This window comes from Malaclemys terrapin, chromosome 1 (genome assembly GCF_027887155.1).
Source record: "Malaclemys terrapin pileata isolate rMalTer1 chromosome 1, rMalTer1.hap1, whole genome shotgun sequence".
In the NCBI taxonomy this organism is placed as follows: Eukaryota; Metazoa; Chordata; order Testudines; family Emydidae; genus Malaclemys; species Malaclemys terrapin.
In genome coordinates this window covers 167,255,551-167,275,932 of record NC_071505.1, presented here as the reverse complement: position 1 = coordinate 167,275,932, position 20,382 = coordinate 167,255,551, and the positions used below count along the sequence as shown (strand labels likewise).

Genomic DNA, 20,382 nt, shown 5'->3' with positions numbered 1-20,382 from the left:
GGCATTACAAACTTCCTCCTCACAGTTCCGTACTCATGTGCCGAAACCCTCTCCTGGAGGAGGGGCCACCTCAGGGGACTGAGCATGTGGTTCAGTCTCCAAGGTCCAATCAGTTCTTGGCCTCCCTGTTGAAACAGATAAAAAAGAGACCAGTTGTGATTGCAGTTTCTGTGATGTTGATGTTTGTCCACTGGGAATTGGACCTGACAGCACCAAATTCAGAGACATGCTGACATCTGGTACCAATATACATAGATTAGCCCAGCTCCTGGGCTCTGACTGTATTTTTTTAAATGATATCTAAATTAAGGTTTGCTGTATATTAAACTGGTGATTTATTCTACTTGGAACAGTTTTGTCATGGCCAGTGACAGGATGAGTTTTGTGCCGGTGGCAGGAACGGCGCCAGGGTTTTTGCCGCCCTAGGCGGCAGTGTTCCTCCTCAGAGCATTCGGCAGCGGGGGTCCTTCCACTCCGCGTCTTCAGGGAGCGCCCCAAAGACATGGAGCAGAAGGACCCCCTGACGCCGAATTTCCGCCGGGGACGGTAAAATGCCGCCCCCCAAATCCTGCCACCCTAGGGTCACCTAGTGGAAGCGCCGGCCCTGGCCAGTGGTGAGCTTGTCCAGTGACTGCATTTGTACAGTATGGCACATGCTTGCAACCTAACCACTTTGTGCTCCCATTCTCTTTGTTCTCTCATGCTACATGAACATGAGCTGAATCAGTTCTGAAATGGGAGATCTCCCAAGAAATTTAGGTGCTGTAAGAGACAGTAATGGCAGTTTGGTGTGTCTGTAACCCAAGGACCTCCTGATGCCAACTGGCAGAGGGTACAGGGATGCATAAAGGTTATAAGAATCCCTGAGTCTAGTATTCACATACTAGTTCACTAAAGACTATCATGTAAAGTTTCTCCTGAAAGCTTGTGCCACAATGGTCATCATAATTTTTGTAAAATGTATGTGTGGATACTATGTAAGGAGATATGTATATATATATTAAAAACTATGTTCTTAAGGCCGTGTAGTTAAAAGCAGGTCACCCAGAGATAGTGTAAGACAGATTCCACCAGACAGGAGGTGAGAAACATTTGTCCCCCTAGGTGACCATGGCGTATTGTGGGTCTTACAATAGAAGTCTATTAGCATACTGAGTCAAATGCTAATGAAGAGATTGCTGAGACTTCAGAAGGAAAAAAAGAGGCAAACAGCAGGGAGACGGGACCATGTTTTAGAGGTGAAGAACAAAGGACTGGTCTAGTATACCTAGGGATGCAGGAAGACATCCTGGCTTCCTTCATCTGGGATAGCAAGCTGCCAGTGGGGCTTGGTCTCATGAAAAGAGGGTCTCAGCTATTGGTTGGAAAACACTGTGAGAAGGATGTTGGGGTAAGCAGTACCTTATCAGACAAGAGGGCATCTTGTTAGCGGAGTTGAGGCTCTAGAATGTGTGTTATGAATGTATTTTATATGTAACCCTTTGTTTCCAATAGTTCTGTTTGCTATCATTTGAATCTCTGTTCTTTGTTAAATAAACTTATACTTGCTTTCTCTATAAAATCTAAGGGCTGTGTGTTCAGCAGAGTAGTGTTCTAAGGTATAACTGGTAAGCGGTATGTACTGTTCCTTTGGGAACAGAGGATCTGATAATTCTGTGAGCGTCCAGTCAGCAGGGGTGGCCAACCTCTGCGGCTCTTCAGAAGTTAATATGCGGCTCCTTCTATAGGCACCGACTCCGGGGCTGGAACTACAGGTGCCAACTTTCCAATGGGCCAGAGGGTGCTCACTGCTCAACCCCTGGCTCTGCCACAGGCCCTGCCCCCACTCCACTCCTTCCCGCCCCCTCCCCTGTGCCTGCTATGCCCTCGCTCCTCCCGCTCCCCCCCAGAGCCTCCTGCATGCCACGAAACAGCTGATTGGGAGGTGCAGAGAGGGAGGAGGAGGCGTTGATCAGTGGGGCTGCCAGTGGGCGGGAGGCATTGGGAGCATGGGACGGGGAGCTGATGGGGTGCTGCTGGTCTATTACTGTGGCTCTTTGGCAATGTACATTGGTAAATTCTGGCTCCTTCTCAGGCTCAGGTTGACCACCCCTCCAGTGGATAAGGGGCTGGACACTGCAGGGGAAGCTTAATGGATGGAGTGTGCCTATTGCTAGCATTCATGAAGAACAGCGGAGCCCACCTGGGCTGAAAAGAGAGTGCTTGTGTTGCCTGTTGCTGATGGAGTTGGGGACCCTTACCCCGGCAGACACAGACAAGGCTTCCTCACGCTAAGAGCAGGTGGTAGCGAGGTAGCTCACAGACCTGGGTACCTCTGGGAAGTGTCACAATGTCACTCTTTCCCACCAAGTACTGAGGCGTTGTCTAGTGTTAGTGAGTGCAATGCTTTTGGAAAATACATCTTTCAATGTAATACCATTTCTAGGACCAAAGCAGACAATTAGGGAATATTTCACCATATGAAAATAAATCCACATCAAGTATTGTCAGTAGGGCAATTCCTATATTCCCAGTACATTCTGGGCGGGGATATGCTTCTTCACAGGGACTTGAGAGTTAGGAAGGAGGACTGACTAATCTGGTTACACAGTGCTGACCTCTGCATAGCAGAACCAACATGTTAGTAGATACCACCTGACAATCATATTACAGCCCAGCTCACAAGTAGGTTTGAAACGCTCCCAGCGTTAGGATCCATCCTTAGCTATTTTGTATAAGGCTACAAACTCAGTAAAGTCCTGCGCTCTTAGGCCAGTCAGACTGTGTTAGGAATCAGCTTAGCTGGAATCATGTTTAGCTCAAATTTAAACATCCTTAATTTGGTTTGAGCTCCAGTGGTGACAGGCAGGGCCAGTGCAACCCATTAGGCGACCTAGGCAGTCGCGTAGGGCGCTAGCATTTGGGGGGTGGCATTTTGGGTCCTTCGGCGGCGACCACGGCGGCCGGATCTTCGGCCGCCCCGGTCATCATCGGCATTTAGGTGGAGGGAGCTGGGGCAGGGGGGCACAGGGAGGGCCGCCTGCAGCAAGTAAGGATGGGGGGGCGGCACGCAGGGGAACTCCCCGCCCCAGCTCACCTCTGCTCTGCCTCCTCCCCTGAGCACGCCGCTCTGCTCTGCTTCTCTCCCTCCTAGGCTTGTGGCGCCAAACAGCTGATTGGCGCCACAAGCCTGGGAGGCGGGAGAAGTGGAGCGGCGATGGCATGCTCGGGGAGGAGGTGGAGCAGAGGTGAGCTGGGGCTCGGGGAGGAGGCGGAGGGGAGGGCCGAGAGCTGCCACAGAGCTCGGGGCGGGGGAGGGCGCAAGGTGGAAGTTTCGCCTAGGGCGCAAAACATCCTTGCACCCGCCCTGGTGACACTGCCCCCTCTCCCATCAATTCCAGCAGGTCCTGGATATCCTGAGCAATGAGTTAGTGCTGGGTTTGTGTGTGTTCAAATGTGCTTAAGTGCAGCTGCAGAAATAGAGCAAAAATGTCAATAGTACAAAGCGTTCCAGCTGACTTCATTTCCTGCAGATAACTCCCTGAAGAGGAGGGTGAGGTTTAGAGCTTGTACTGTTAGTTTACTGGTGAGAGATGGGAAAGGAATTGGAGGGCTGAGTGGGGAGAGATATTTCGGGACACAGTTAGCAGGACAGGGTTAAAAAAGCGAGGGTCCCATATAAAAAGGCTGTTCACATTTGCTTCCTGTCAACTTGCCATTGTTACAGAAGGGTTACAGGAGCTGATGTACAACCCCTACATACAAACAGGATGTTGGCTTTTAGAGTTGATTAAGCTATGAAAAGCAGTCTCTTCCGTGGCTGCACTATCGCCTTTTCTTCTGCTGAGACTTAAACGTTCGGAACGTTGGAACAGGAGAGATTCAGAAGGAAACTTGGCCACAACTTCTGCTTACTAACGTCACTGCTGACAAGTGGTGTATATACCCAGCCAAATACAAAAACACAATCCTGTATTGAATGCTTCTACAAATCCTAAACAAACATCTTCCTAAATTCATCACACAGACACCCCTTATCCCCCACAATAATTCACCACTCTCACAAACAGACTAAATGCCCTCACATACACACCCAAATGAAATAGCTGCACAGACATACACAGCTGAATCACATGGTCTCACAGATACACTCCAAATGTAAATGCTTTCCTTCTTCAGTAGTCTTTGAACATAGAATTGTCATTTCCCTGCATATCATCTATCTCTCCAGGTTCTTATACTCGTACCCATCATCACAGTATATGAGCTCCTCTCAAGGGTTAATAATCAAAATCCTAAGAGGCCAGCAAACACTGTGCTAAGTGTTCCCGAGCACAGCTAGGCTATATGCTGCCTCCTCCATGGATGTGCTGGGAGGGAAGGAAGGAGCTCTTTGTGCCCTCTGCCCTTTCCCGCACATTTTGTGCACTCCTACAGGAACAGCAGTAATTTGGCCCTAAGCTTTTTAGGCTGACCTTCTCCAACTGCAGTATTGATCAGCTGGGAAGCTACAAAGCCCAAATGGACCACAACCACATTATTTTCTAATCCCTCTTCACCAGAGTCTGATTTCATGACACTTGTGACAGCTAAATTTTTTTCTGCTGAACAGAATAGAAACAGAAAGATTCACATGTTCCTTTCTATATACAAACACATCAGACAGACCCGTGGACACTACTGTACCCTGAGAAGAACCACAACCAAATAGATACACAATGTGGCAGATAGGTGCACACTAGGATATCTTTCACTTGTCGGCCTCTTCACACATGCAGTATGTAAGGGCACACAATTCCCCTTGCCTCCCCCTACCCTACAGCCTAGAATTGCCCTTCCCAAATTTTCTGCCAAAAGATTTTACAGAATTAAAGAGTGTGGCTAGTTTGGCTCAGGTTTTCTAGTGGTTTTCAGTCCAGAAACCTCCATTTACACAAGGGATTCTAGAACAATTCATACTTCACATTTTCCAGTCTTGAGACTTCAACATCCACCAAGATTCTACATGTTCACATTCTGCTTCTTCAAGAAGAAAAACCTCTTTGTCATACTGAAGATGCTGGACTATGCTCATGGTATTTGCATTTAAACTGCTGTTTGGGAATCCTGTTTGTAGGAAAACCAGAGAAGGGCTTATTTGCCTTGTGGAGTGATAGTTTGTTGCAGTGATAACTACAGAAGGCAAACAAAGTAAAGGCTTGATACTGGGCAGCTGCAGCTATCTTCATTTGAAAATACGGCTGAAGTGATACTATCTTTGCCTAACAGTTTCCTTTTTCATAGACCTCAGCTGGCAACTTCCGCTCCCTGTTTTGTGAAGAAGAAAAACACCCTCTTGCAATACACAACCCCCTCAAACCAGAAAAGAATAACGCTGAAATAGAGCTTCAGTGAGATGAAGCAATTGTTATATTTTGGGTGAGAAGTGTGGTTTTTGAAGGCCTGTTATTGGACAGACATATCAGCAACAAACCCAAGTGAAAGATGTCACATTGAAATCCATGGAGGATTAAGTCCTCTTGCTATCACCAGAACAGGTACAGCAAGAACAGCCAAAGTGCCCCCCTACATTCCTCCATCAATGATAACTTAAGGGACCAACTTAAGTTGCAAGCATGTGCCAACATAAGGGACCATTTAGGAGTAAGAGGGGAGTTGAGTCTCAACATCCTGTTCAATTCTTAGTCTCTTTGCTGAGGCTTCCAGTTGTAGCATTGGTGGTTTGTTGTGATGTGGAGGTATGAGCTCATGGAATGGTTCAGCAGCCAATAGCCAGTTTTAGTCAGTAGAGTCTCTTCCCCCTATATTTATTCTGGAAGGATAGAATCAGTATTTGCATGAAGAAACTAAAATATATTAAAATAATCAGAAAACATGTGCTGCAACCCAGTCCTATTCCCTCTGTTGGGTGGAGACATACCTTCCCATGGGCTTTCTCCTCCCTGACTTCCAAGCAGCCTCTGTTTTAGCACTTCCCCCATACCACCTGTGCAAAGGAAGGGGGAAGCAGAGCTGGAGTTAATCTTTTATTCATCAGGAACCAGTTAATACCACAGACCTTGTCACACTGTTGACTACCTAGTGATTAGAGACCGCCAATGCATTTTGCACATGGCACCAATCCCCCCTGCAGTTACAGTTGCTAGCGTATGGCTGTATGGTTTGGGTGTGTTATTGAAGTGATGTGTATTTGTTGTGAATGATACTTTCCTCTTTGGAATGAGCTTTGAGATCTATTAATGAAAAGCACTATAAAAGAACTAAGTACACCTCTACCCCTATATAACACGACTCGATATAACATGAATTTGGATATAATGCGGTAAAGCAGTGCTCTAGGGGGGCGGGGCTGCACGCTCCGGCGGATCAAAGCAAGTTCGATATAACGCGGTTTCACCTATAACGCGGTAAGATTTTTTGGCTCCTGAGGACAGCGTTATATCAGGGTGGAGGTGTATTATTATTATATCTAGAGTTTAATCTACTAATACCTGTAGGTATGTTGCTATCTGAAGTGACAGTGAAACAGTATGGCTGCTATTTTTTTGTATTTGTATCAGGATCAAATAATCATGTTGGAACAACTGTAAGCCAGATCCTCTACTTTGTCCAAAGAATGTACAGTGCAGGTTGGGGCTGATGCTTTGCACACCTTTGTTCCTGGGTCAGCTGTTTGCCAGGCACTCCCCAGGATCTGGTCCTGCGTCTTCCCACTGCATCTGTGCAAGTATTATCACACGCTGACAGTGCCATGACTTGAAAACTCAAATCAAGTCACAAAACAAACCAGGGCTGATTCTTTAACTATCCAGTGAGTTGCAAGATTTGGGACCAGCCCATGGCAATTCCAGCAATCATTCTGAGAGGGGGGAGAGCATGGGAGGTGGAACCATGTGACTGTCAGAAGCAGGCCAAGGAAAAGAAGGGCCAGTGAGGGGGGAATAGAACTCAGGAATAGGTTCGAGTGTTTGGATAGCGAGGTGGAGGGGCAGCAGGTGGCGGCTGAAGGTGGGAGAGTGAGGAAGAAGAGAAGAGCGGCTAGTCCGAGAGAGAGAGGGGAGGAGTTGATGGAGACAGCACCAATTCTGGGCCCCGGGAGGATTCAGGAAGGCATAAGGGGGAGCATTAGGGAAGATAGGAACAGGCTCAGGTCAGGACTAGAGGGATTAGAGACTAGATTACTAGATGGCACTGTTGCCAGGCGAAGGCAGGTGTATGTAATTGGAGACTCATTACTGAGGAGATTGGACAGGCCTGTGACCAGGGCGGACCCGGAGAACAGAAGGGTGTGCTGTCTCCCGGGCGCAAAGATACGCGATGTGGACCTGCGGTTGAAAAGGATCCTAAAAGGAGCAGGTAAGAACCCCTTGATAATCCTTCATGTAGGAACGAATGACACGGCTAGGTTCTCGTTAGAGAGAATCAAGGGAGATTATGCCAGGCTGGGGAAGACGCTCAAGGAGATAGAGGCTCAGATTATCTTTAGTGGGATTCTGCCCGTTCCGAGGGAAGGGCAGCAAAGGGCTGATAGGATTGTGAGAATAAATACTTGGCTAAGGGAGTGGTGCTATAAGGAGGGCTTTGGGATGTATGGCCACTGGGAGGCTTTTGGGGACAGACACCTGTTCTCGCGGGATGGGCTTCACCTGAGTAGGGAAGGAAATAGACTTCTGGGAGGGAGGCTGGCTCATCTTATCAAAAGAGCTTTAAACTAGGAAGTTTGGGGAGAAGGTTGGGAGATGCACAGTTAATCTCCACGCCAGATTCCAGTATGGAAAAGGTGAGTAAAATGAGAGGAGACATAGCCGGGGAGACGAGATTGGACATAGGAAGGACAGGGGGGACGGGCGCAAGGAGGCCCGCAACATATAGTGCTACTAATGGGAGACAGGCTAAACGACATACATTAGGGTGTTTATACACCAATGCGAGAAGCCTAGGTAATAAAATGGAGGAATTGGAGCTCTTGGTCCAAGAGCTGAAACCGGATATCGTAGGAATAACAGAAACGTGGTGGAATGACGGTCACGACTGGAACACAGGTATGGAGGGGTATACGCTGTTTAGGAAAGACCGGAACAAAGGTAAAGGTGGGGGGGTGGCATTGTATGTCAACAGTGAAATAAGCTGTAAAGAAATAATAGTGGATGGATTAGATAACACAGAGTCCGTCTGGGCAATACTCACACTGGGTAAAAGGACTACTAGAGCCTCTCCGGGGATAGTGCTTGGAGTGTGCTATAGACCGCCGGGATCGACCCAGGATATGGATAAGGAACTATTTAATGTGTTTAGAGAAGTAATTACTAATAGAAACTGTGTAATTATGGGGGACTTTAACTTCCCGGATATAGATTGGGGCACAAACGCTAGTAGTAATAATAGGGCTCAGATGTTCCTAGATGTGCTTGCTGATCAATTCCTTCATCAAGTGGTAGCTGAACCGACGAGGGGGGAGGCCACTTTAGATTTGATTCTGGTAAGCAGTGAGGACCTCGTTGAGGAAGTGCTAGTGGGGGACAATTTGGGCTCCAGTGATCATGAGCTAATTCGGTTTAAAATACATGGGAGGAGTAACAGAATTAAGTCAAAGACTAGGGTTTATAATTTTAAAAAGGCCAATTTTAACAAATTAAGGGGACTGGTAAGGGAAGTGGATTGGGCAAACGTATTAAGGGATCTAAAGGCAGAAGAAGCCTGGGATTACTTCAAGTTAAAGATGCATGAGCTGTCGGAGGCCTGCATTCCAAAAAAGGGAAAAAGATTACAAAGCAGGAGATTTAGACCGAGCTGGATGAGCGACCGACTCAAAGGGGTGATTAGGAAAAAACAGAAAGCGTACAAAGAGTGGAAGAGGGGAGGGATTAGTAAAGAAACTTACCTTAGTGAAGTCCGAGAATGTAGAGATAGAGTGAGAAAGGCCAAAGGCCGTGTAGAGTTGGACCTAGCGAGGGGAATTAAAAGCAATAGTAAGAGGTTTTACAGCCACATAAATAGGAAGAAAGCAAAGAAAGAAGAAGTGGGACCGCTGAAGACTATTGCCGGAGAGGAGATTAAAGACAATCTAGGCATGGCACAATATCTCAATGAATATTTTGCATCGGTGTTTAATGAGGCCAATGAAGGTATTAGGGATACTAGCACCGCTACAGAGGGGCATTCGGGATGGGGGATTACCATATTCGAGGTAGAAACAAAACTTGATTGCCTTAATGGGGCTAAGTCGGGAGGACCGGACGATCTTCATCCGAGAATATTGAAGGAATTGGCGCGGGAAATAGCAGGCCCGTTAGCGATAATATTTAATGAATCTGTAAATTCGGGGGTGGTCCCGTTAGACTGGAGAATAGCTAATGTGGTTCCTATTTTCAAGAAAGGGAAAAAAAGTGATCCGGGTAACTACAGGCCTGTCAGTTTAACATCTGTAGTGTGCAAGGTGTTAGAGAAAATTCTAAAGGAGAAACTAGTTGAGGACCTGGAGGTTAGTGGCAATTGCGATAAATTACAACATGGTTTTACGAAGGGCAGATCGTGCCAAACGAATCTGATCTCCTTCTTTGAGAAAGTAACGGATTTATTAGATAAGGGAAATGCGGTGGACCTAATATACCTGGATTTCAGTAAAGCGTTTGATACTGTACCCCATGAGGAATTATTGGTTAAACTGAAAAACATGGGGATCGATATGAAAATCCAGAGGTGGATAAGGAATTGGTTAATGGGGAGAATGCAGCGGGTCGTATTAAAGGGTGAACTGTCGGGTTGGAGGGAGGTTACTAGTGGAGTGCCTCAAGGTTCGGTTTTGGGACCCATTTTATTTAATCTATTTATAACTGACCTCGGGACCGATTGCAGGAGTGGGCTGATAAAGTTTGCGGATGATACGAAGGTGGGAGGCGTTGTAAATTCGGAGGAGGATAGGGATATCCTGCAGGGAGACTTGAATGAGCTTGTGAATTGGAGTATCAGAAATAGGATGAAATTTAATAGTAAAAAGTGTAAGGTAATGCATTTGGGGATGACTAATAACAATTTTAGTTACAAGATGGGGACGCATTGGTTAGAAGTAACGGAAGAGGAGAAGGACCTAGGGGTCCTCGTAGACCGCAGGATGACTATGAGTCGACAATGCGACGTGGCGGTGAAAAAAGCCAATGCTGTCTTGGGATGCATTAGGCGAGGTATATCTAGTAGGGATAAGGAGGTCCTGCTCCCGTTGTACAAGGCGCTGGTGAGACCTCACTTGGAGTACTGTGTGCAGTTCTGGTCTCCCATGTTTAAAAAAGATGAACTCAAACTGGAACGGGTGCAGAGAAGGGCCACTAGGATGATCAGAGGAATGGAAAACCTGTCGTATGAAAAGAGACTAGAGGAGCTTGGGTTGTTTAGTCTGACAAAGCGAAGGCTGAGGGGGGATATGATTGCTATCTTTAAATATATTAGAGGGATTAATACAAGGGAGGGAGAAGAATTATTCCAGCTTAGTACTAATGTGGATACGAGAACGAATGGATATAAACTGGCCGTGGGGAAGTTCAGGCTTGAAATTAGACGAAGGTTTTTGACCGTCAGAGGGGTGAAATATTGGAACGGCCTTCCGAGGGAAACGGTGGGGGCGACGGACCTGTCTGGTTTTAAGATTAAGTTAGATAAATTTATGGAGGGAATGGTTTAATGGTAAAACATAGTAGTCAAGGAAAACCAAACAATGGTAGGTAAATCGTATAATGGCTGACAGGGGTCAGGCTGGTGACTCTTGCCTATATGCTCGGGGTCTGACTGATCGCCATTTTTGGGGTCGGGAAGGAATTTTCCTCCAGGGCAGATTGGCCGAGCCTCTGGAGGTTTTTCGCCTTCCTCCGCAGCATGGGGCAGGGATCTCTAGCAGGAGGGTCTCTGCCGATTGAAGTCACCTAAAACAGGATTGGGGACTTCAACAGCAGAGTCCAGGGAAGGGGTAGGGACGGTTTTATGGCCTGCAGCATGCAGGGGGTCAGACTAGATGATCATAATGGTCCCTTCTGACCTTAAAGTCTATGAGTCTATGAGTCTATGAGCTTTTTGCTGGATAGGAGCTGAGGATATGTCTTCACTACAACGTAAACCTAGGGTTAGTGGAACTTGATTCAGCGGACTTTGAGTTACAGAACACAGGGCATGAGCATCTACATTGATTGTCAACCCCAAGTTAAGAATTTTCTAACCTGAGCCTGAACCTGAGGTTCCAGTGTCCACACTGCTGTATGCAGACCTGAGTCCAACCAATCATATCACAGACTTCCTAACACCCTCCTACTCTAGCCTTTTGTTCATGGTGCAGTATGGGAAAATTTGACTGTCTTAGCAAGGCAAAGAAAGTTGGCCTATAGGATTATGACATACTTTTGGTGGGCTCCCAGAACACGAGTCCAGTGGGGCTGCATCTACACGGCAAAGCAATAGGGTTTGAACCCTGGTCCTGGCTTGTCTCAGGCTTGGACCCTCCTGGGGTCCTGGGACCCTGGGTCAGACTGTGTATGGATGGAAGTAATATTAGGTTTGTTCTTGAGTTCAAACCTTGGGCTTACATTGCAGTGTAGACATACTCTGAGTCACAGAGTAGCCTAGCACCCATCAATATTGTAATTAAGAGGTAAAAATATCATGACTTAAGTCTATTTTATTCCAGGATCTGCTAAACAATAAGAGGGTTTGTATGCAAAGCAGTCACTTTAATAGGGCAAGATATAAGTATGCTGTAGGACCATCTTGTTATGCTTTGATGGCATATAGGTGGCTAACATCACCACAACCATGAAGAGGGTGAGGTTTAAATCTTGAACCTGGCTTTCAAAAAATACTTTAAAATCTTCTTTCACTTGTCCTGGAGGCAGAGTTATGAAACAGGACTGTCCAGTGGGTTGTGTCACTTCCCAGCTCTGGAGGATGGAGACCCTGCAATTGACCAAAAAAAAAAAAAAAAAAGTCTTTCCAAATTTTTCTGCACTCCTCCCCATAGATGGGGATCTGATCCTCTGCACTGATCTCTGTAAATGGGGATCAACATTCTGTGGGTGGAGCATGTGCATGAGGGCTGCTAAAACAGGTATGACATTGTTTAGTTGACATTTCTATGATCTGTATGGAAAGCGAGACCTTAGCAAAATGCTGTTGTGGTTTAATTCTTCCTAACTCAGGCCCTGTCTACACTTGCATGTTTCTACACAGTAAAGCAGCTTTCTGTGTTGTAACTCCCGAGGTGTACACACTACCAAGCCACTTAGTGCGCAGAAACTGTGCAGTTGCAGCGCTGTAAAAGAAACACCCCGATGAGAGGCATACAGCTTTCTGCACCGGGGGTACAGTGCCCCAGTGCCAGTGTAGACACCTTGGTCAATTACAGCACTACGATTGGCCTCCGGGAAGTGTCCCACAATACCTGTTCTTGCCTCTCTGGTCATCGGTTTGAACTCTACTGCCCTGCCCTCAGGTGACCAACCGTCATCCCCACCCCGTACATTCCTTCCTGTTTGCTTGGTGACGTGTGCAGTGGTCTCAGCGCATCTTTCCAGGTGGCCATGCCTGCTCCACTCACCAGGCGATCCCCCGCTTGGAGCAATGCCGAGCTCCTTGACCTCATTGGCATTTGGGGGGGGAGGCTGTCCAGTCCTAGCTGCGCTCCAGCCGTAGGAATTATGATACCTACGGATAGATTTCATGATACATGACAGAAAGGGGCCATGACCGGGACACATTGCAGTGCAGGGTCAAAGTGAAGGAGCTGCGGAACACTTATCACAAGGCCCAGGAGACAAACCGCCCATGAGCTGCCGATTCTACAAAGAGCTGGACGTGATACTCAGTGGCGACCCCACCTCCACTGCAAAGGCCACTGTGGATACTTCAGTGGCTCACGTGCCAGTCGAGAGTGGACCAAACCAGGAGGAGGAAATCTTGGACGGGAAGTGGGAGACAGAGGATGACTCGGAGGTCAGAGATGCATGCAGCCAGGAGCTCTTTTCTACCCCAGAGGAGGCTAGCCAGTCACAGCTGTCGGATCTTGGTGAAGCGCAAACAGGAGAGGAGACCCCGGTAAGTGGATTTGATTTTGGGAATCGCTGAAGCAAGTTGTTGGGGGCAGGAGGGGTGCAGAAAGCAGGGTTGTGTCTGTATGATGCACATACCACCACATGCCTAGTCTGAGAGTCAGAACAGGCTGTTGATTGACTCCCTCACTTCACGGGAATCTGCCTCAGAGATCTCCACGAAACTCTCATGGAAATACTGGGCAATCCGCTGCCGCAGAACTGCTTTGTTTCTTGCCTGATTAATGGTAACTTTTCTGCACCACTGTGCCATCACAGGGGACTAAGGGGAGGACCATTGTTGCACACATTGGAGCTGCATAAGGGCCAGGGCAGTAGCTGCAGTCTTAGAGAAGACTCTCCCTTGAGTCCCTGCTCACCCTCAGCAGCGAGATATCTTTCATAATGAATACAGACTGTGGAAAATGCGGGGACAGGAATGATTATCAGACCCCCCCCCCCAAAAGAGCTGGCTCTCCCCAAGAGCCACATGCCCAGTGTACAGTAGGGCCTGGGAACACTGATTTACCCTGCCGCTGCAGCTACTCACCATTTTGGAGGTCTTGTGGCTCATGTGTGCTTGCCTGGGGTCAGCCAGTTAGTGACAGGTATGTGAATACTGGCTGTGTTTTAAATCACCGAATCAGTGTTCTGTGTGTTGCAAACAATACTGCTTCTGTAAAATGTTGCATTTTGGCATCACAGAGATGACTTTGGGAGCCCAGTCTCCCTCTTCGTTATTGCCAGCTGAACGGCTGCGCAGAATTAGAAAGCGGCCACGAAGAATTAAGGAGAGCTTTCTGCGTGATGTTATGATACACTCCGCCGCTGAAAAACAGGAATTGAAGGAGTGGTGGGACAGCGAGAAGAGGGACTGAAAGGAGAATGCAGCATGCCAGAAATGAAGCCACAGAGTGGCTCTTAAACGTTATGGAGCACCAAGTGGACATGCTCCAGGCGATACTAGCACTGCAAACCGAGCAGCTCTGCGCCCGCCCTCCCCTGCAGTTGCTGTCACAAAACTCTTTCCCATGCACCCCTCAGACACTGCCAACACACTCTTATCAACCTCCTAGCTCCAGTCTATACTTGCGGCATTCCACTCCTCCCTCCTCACAGTCCAGCCCTGCAGACTCTCAGTACCCACAGCACTCAACACCCATCCCTCTACAGTTTGGCCCTGCTGAAGTACAGTACCCGCTGCACTGTACTCCAAAAGAGAAGGTTGGATATGATCCCTGGACATACACAAATCTTTAGCCATTCCAGGACCTCACCTCCTCCTGGGACCTTCCCTTCCCTCATCCCCCTTAGTGCTGATGTGTTTTTTTGTTTGATATTCTCCTCCGGTTGCTGTTTTTTAATAAAAGAATTGTGTTGGTTTGAAAGCAATCTTTATTCTATAAATTGAAAGCAAACAGAGCCCTACAAAGCAACAGACAGTTATCTTAAACCTTCATATTGCATCCTCTGCACCAATCACAATCACCTCCTAGCATTACAAGTACTGCACTCCCGAGCATAGCAACAAATATTAGTGGCTTTCGGCTTCAAATTGGTGCCTCAAGGCATCCCTGATCCTTATGGCTCTGTGCTGAGCCACTCTAATAGCCCTGGTCTCTGGCTGTTCAAATTCAGCCTCCAGGCACTGAGTCTCAGTGGTCCAGCCCTGAGTGAAGCTTTCACCCTTCCCTTCACAAATATTATGGAGCTTACAGCACGTGGCTATAAACATAGGAATACTGTCATCAGCCAGGTCCAACTTCCCATATAGGCAGCGCCAGCAGCCTTTAAACAGCCAAAAGCACACTCAACAGTCATTCTGCACTTGCTCAGCCTGTTGTTGAACTGTTCCTTGCTGCTGTCAAGTTGCCCCATGTATGGCTTCATAAGCACGGCATTAAGGGATAGGTGCGGTCTCCCAGGATCACAATGGGCATTTCGACTTCCCCTATGGTGATCTTCTGGTCCGGGAAGAAAGTCCCTACTTGCAGCTTCTTGAACAGGCCAGTGTTCCAAAAGATGCGTGCATCATGCACCTTTCTGTACCAGCCTGCGTTAATGTCTGTGAAATGCCCACAGTAATCCACAAGGCCTAGAGAACCATTAAGAAATACCTCTTCCGATTAATGTATTCCGTGGCTAGGTGGTCTGGTGCCAGAATTGGAATATGCGTGCCATTTATCTCTCCTCCACAGCTAGGGAAGCCCATTTGTGAAAAGCCATCCACAATGTCACGCAAGTTGCCTAGAGTCAGGGTCTTTCAGAGCAGGATGCAATTAAAGGCCCTGCACACCTCCGTCAACACGAGTCCAACGGTCGACTTTCCCACTCCGAACTGGTTAGCGACCGATCGGTAGCAGTCTGGAGTAGCCAGCTTCCTCAATGCCACGTGCTTCTCCAGAGGCAGGGCAGTTCTCATTCTCATGTCCTTGTGCCTCAGGGCTCATCCCACAGTCCCATGAATGTGGCTTTCCTCATCCAAAAGTTCTGCAGCCACTGCTCGTCATCCCAGACGTGCATGACGATGTGATCCCACCACTCAGTGCATGTTTCCCGAGCCCAAAAGCAGCGTTCCACTGTGATCACCACCTCCGTGAATGCCACAAGCAATCTCGTGTCATAGCTAGTACGCGTGGCGAGATCAATGTCACACTCCTCTTACCTTTGTAGTTTAAGGAATAACTCCACTGCCACTCATGACGTGTTAGTCAGAGTGAGCAGCATACTGGTCAACAGTTCGGGATCCACTCCTGCAGACTGAAGAGGCAGAGCGCGCCATACACAAACCGTTGAAAGATGGCACCAAATGCAGACGGAAGCACAGGGATTGCTGGGATGCAAAGCAATGCATCAAGGGGCCCAGGATGCCCCACGACCCCCTTCACCTTTCCACAACACTTAGCAGCAAAAAAGGAAGAGATGCACTGTGGGATAGCTGCCCAGAGTGCACCGCTCTGAATACCGCTGCAAGTGTGGGCAGCTGACAGTGTGAACACACAACAGCGGTTTCCCTTCAGCGCTCTCTGAGTGGCGCTGTAACTGCCAGTGCTGTAACTCTGCCAGTGTAGACATACCCTAAATCCTGTGCATCTACCAAAAACAAAAAACAAAACAAAACAAACAGCTTTACCACCACAACTGTAGCTTTATTTGTCAGTGCTCAAGTCTTTACTGAGAAAAGTCGCATCCTGAATTAGCACATCTGGTTAAATGGTGAAAAAAAAAAAAAAAGACTGGAAGTGGAAAAAGTCAATCCTGTTTCAGACTTAGCAATTTACATCTCCAGTTAGGACCATCTTTTTATTCTGTGTTTGCACAGCACCTACCACTGTGAAGCCTTCATCCCTACAAATATAATAATGATATGATATCTGCTCCTCTTATGTTCCCCATGCCCATCCCAAGTGTCAGTTAAAATCTTTTCACCCGCTACAGATTAAAAAGGTCAGAAGTTGAAAGAGGAGAAGAAAAAGACAGAAGGAACGGCTGCAGCAAAAGGAAAAGACTGCAGACCTGGAGAGGGAGAATAATGACAAACAGAGGAGGGAAAGAATGCAGATGAAGGGAGAAGAAGAAGAAAGAAAAAAAAGAAAATGATGGTGGGAGTATGGACAGAAGAGAAAGAAAGGGAGAGATACAGAGGAAATACACACTTCGTGCCCCCATGTTTGGGCAGAGCACAGAGTTTGCTGTTAGGTTTCTCTTGAGCCCTGCACTCTGGGAAGGACAGTATCTGTTTAGATTTGTGTCTAAATTTAAACCCTGATTGCTTTGCCTCCCCCACCACTCCCCACCCTCCCTTCCTCTCAACCACCCTCCCTCCTTCCTTGTTCTCTAGTGCAGGGCTGCTCACTGGGCTCTGTCAGTTCTCAAGCGGAGCTGGGGCTTGGATATTATATTATACGCTGCTCAGCAGTGTGTTCTCACTCTGGCTGGGCAGAAACTTTCCACAGCTAAGTGGGGAAAGGGTGGGGAAGAACAACTGTCCTGAGGACACCCCTCACTTGCAGGATATGGAGGTAAAAAATTTATTTCCGTAGCCGCGCGTTACTTTGCTGACTTACTTGCCCCAGCAGTTCAGATTGAATTAGCTCCACCTTTACATGGCACTTTCCCACTAGGTGCAGGTAATAATTTCAATTTGCTGTATTAAATGGTAAATGACCCCTTCGAACTTCTTGCACAGAGTTATTCTAAAGTTGGGGGGAGGGAGAGAAGAAGAGAGCATGTGAATATAGGGGAGGAGTGTGGAGTATCATTCATTTTTGAGCCTCTTCCCCTGAGTTGGAGAAGGCAGTAACCTTCAAGGGCCTGCATCATTTTGAGGCATGATTCAAACACTCAGTTATAAAATTGGGCACAGGAGGAGGAACTAGCCGATAGAGCTGAAACTTCAGGCTTCATGGGGGTATTTGTAGTCATACATCTCAGTTGCCCCTTTGCAGGAATGTCCTTTATTTTAGACCCCAATGTTCCTTCTGTCCCTTGTGGATCTTGCAATCTCACTTTCATTGTCAAAATCAGAGATTTTTGACTCAGGAAGCTGCGGATATAAGAAACCTTGTTTATGCAAAAAAAGTCATACCATATAATTAAGAATTTCTTGTACTTTTCATTGCACCCCCGATCTTGTCCCCAGGGAATGCAGGGAGCATGGTCTGATGGTGGGAATACAGAGATATGGGTCAGGATTCCAGAGTTTTATTCCAAACTCTGCCACTGACTTGCAGCATGACCTTGGGCACAGTGCTTCACCCCTCTGTGCCTGAGTTTCCATTAATGCAAAATGGGGGTGATAGTGCTCCCTAGCTCCCAGGGATGGTATGAGGCTGAATTCACTAGCATTTTTAAAGCACTTGGAGAGCCTTAGATGAAAGTTGCCATAGAAGAGCAAAGTATTATTTATTGTTATTAATTAGGGCATAGAATATAGAGCGATTGTTACAACTGTCAAAACTTCAAATGACAAAAGATTTTATCATTCATTCCTCTGCAATTACAGATCTTGCTAAGTACCTTATTGTATTCTTTCTGGGGAAATAAGTTTTGGTTTAGGCCCCTGTCCTAGTGGTGAAGTGGCTCTGAGCACAGGAGACACACAGCAAGAATAGGGAGCAGTGTTTCTTGGGCACCGCCATCATTTTTCTCTGAATATTTCCACTGTGCAGCTCACCTTGGGAGTTCTGATAACTCCCAGTTGCTAAACCAGCCCCTCTGCGTGCTGGGATGCCCTAAGGGCATGGGTTAAAGATCAGGCACCTTCAGTAGAAAGTCCTCAAAAGGCAGTCAGACCTTTGGTCACCTGGGTTTTATGTGTGGAGCAGAATCAAGCAGTGATCACACCAACTCAAGATGAGCCATGTTGCAGGAGTCACAAATTAAGTGGATTCCTATGGGGTTGTGGATTTGATAGAGCCAAGCCTAGGTCATTAACTGTCCTTAAGTTACAGTTAGTTTTATCGTCTTTCGTTGTACAGCATCCTGTGATGTCTTCTGTCTGAGAAGGGGCTTTGTTGTTTGTCTCATAAGTCAATGAAACAGACTAAAGGTTATCCAGGGGTGATTCTCAGTTTGCTAGGAAACTCTGAAACTATATAAAGCCAGACACTCATGAAATTCAGGGGCTAGTAGAAGATCTAATATAAAAAGTACTTACTATGCAGGAAATCACATGCTTACAGGCAGACTAATACTTAGAGCGGGAGCAGACATTAGGTCGCATCTAATCCATTCTCCACCAGCACGGGACAATGTATTTTCTAGTGTTTCATGCAGTTGTGTTTTAAAGGTCACAAGACATGTGGCTTCCATTTCCTCTGGGAGACACACAGGGCCTACTAGATCTCATTATCAGGAAGTTCTTCCTCAGATTTAATCTAAGATTTTCCTTCTCTTGATTTTTCCCATTACTCCTCACTATCTCCTTTTTACCACCATAAATTATTGTCCTGACTACATTTTTACTTGCTTCAACCATTTGTAGACCATCACATCTCCTTTTAGTTATTATATTTAACATTTAACAGCACATTTCATCTTCAAAAACATTTTACAAATAATGAATTTAGTCTCTCAAACCACTGTAAGGGAAGTTAATATTATACAGAGGTTTAGGCCACATATGAAGCCAGTGGCAGAGGTAGGATCAAAGACTCAGGAATTTCCAGGTCCCTTCTCAGTCTGCTTCTCCCTCATTAGAGCATTTTGCAGACAGCTGGGCCAGAATATAGTGGTAGATACAGACTTTTGTCTGCAGGATCTATGCTTAATGCATCGGTACACAGGAACAAGAAGTTCTGTCATTTTCCGCCTTTGCCAGGCAGTTTGCTTCAGTTGTAGAGTGCAGAGCAGTTTTGTGCTCTGTAGCTGGTATAATTGGCAAGCTCTTCACACTAATGGGACGGATGATGATTACCAGCACTACAGAATGAGATGGGCTACCTCCAGATGATTGCTATTTCTATCAGATCTCTAGAACCTTTAGAAGAAAAATAGCCAGGGCTTACTTGCCTTGTGCGGTTTTATTGCTGCTGTTTTTCTTTGTGTTTTGTAGCTAGAATCTTATCCAGTCTGCCATCAGGAACATACTGAGCATTTAGTTAGGTCGGCTGGTTTACAAACAAAGATGGGTTAGCATCCCAAGTAAGGGAAAATACAGCAAAGTCCAAGGTTGCCAATTCCTATGGTTTTACTGTGAGTTTCATGATATTTTGTTTTTCTTAATGCCCCCACTCCTGGAGTCAGGTTTAACCTAAACATTTCATCTTTCATTTTTAAAAAGTAAGCTTCTAGCCTTCATGGCTGCAGACCAAAGCTTGAACATGTGAATCCTAAAAGGCTCCACCTGCAGACTGCAAATAAAAAGAACTAAAATGTAAAACACTTGGGATTAGCAATACTGAAAGCCAAACTTCCCACAGGAGAACATTCACTATATTTTCTCCCCAGGACCCACAGAATTGGGAGTAGGGGAAACATGCAGCCCTGTTAGTTTGTAATTACCTTAGAAGGTTTGGAGTTTGGTCTGAATAAGCAGCCTTGAGTTCAAATGCATTTTGGAACTGTAAGAGCCTCTGAGCTTTATGAAACTCAGCTGGAAAACTTGTGAGATTAGGCCTCATGTGGAACTACCTCCTGCTGCTGGTTAAGTAGGTTATTGTTAAGGCATTTTCCCTGCCACCCTTATGCTGGAGACTGGTAGCACAGAGGCACATGAAAGTTACAAATAAGGTAGATGGAAGCAATCCAAGTCTCTGAGCTTCAGTTTGTTTTCTGGACTAAGGTGAAAGGTGGTTCTTATTTTCTCTGAACAGCAGGGATGCAGCTAACAACTTTA

General features: G+C 46.7%; 1 protein-coding gene across 7 annotated transcripts in view; it reads left to right on the top strand.

The window, feature by feature from the left end:
* Positions 1–16,890: 16,890 nt before the first annotated feature.
* Positions 16,891–20,382, top strand: part of RCSD1 (RCSD domain containing 1) — a 48,612-nt gene continuing 45,120 nt past the window's right edge. For all 7 annotated transcript variants that reach the window (XM_054046336.1, XM_054046361.1, XM_054046382.1 and 4 more), the window contains exon 1: positions 16,891–17,065. In XM_054046336.1, coding sequence (XP_053902311.1) covers positions 17,060–17,065 — 6 coding nt within the window. In that variant the 5' untranslated portion in view covers positions 16,891–17,059. The remainder of the gene's footprint in view (positions 17,066–20,382) is intronic.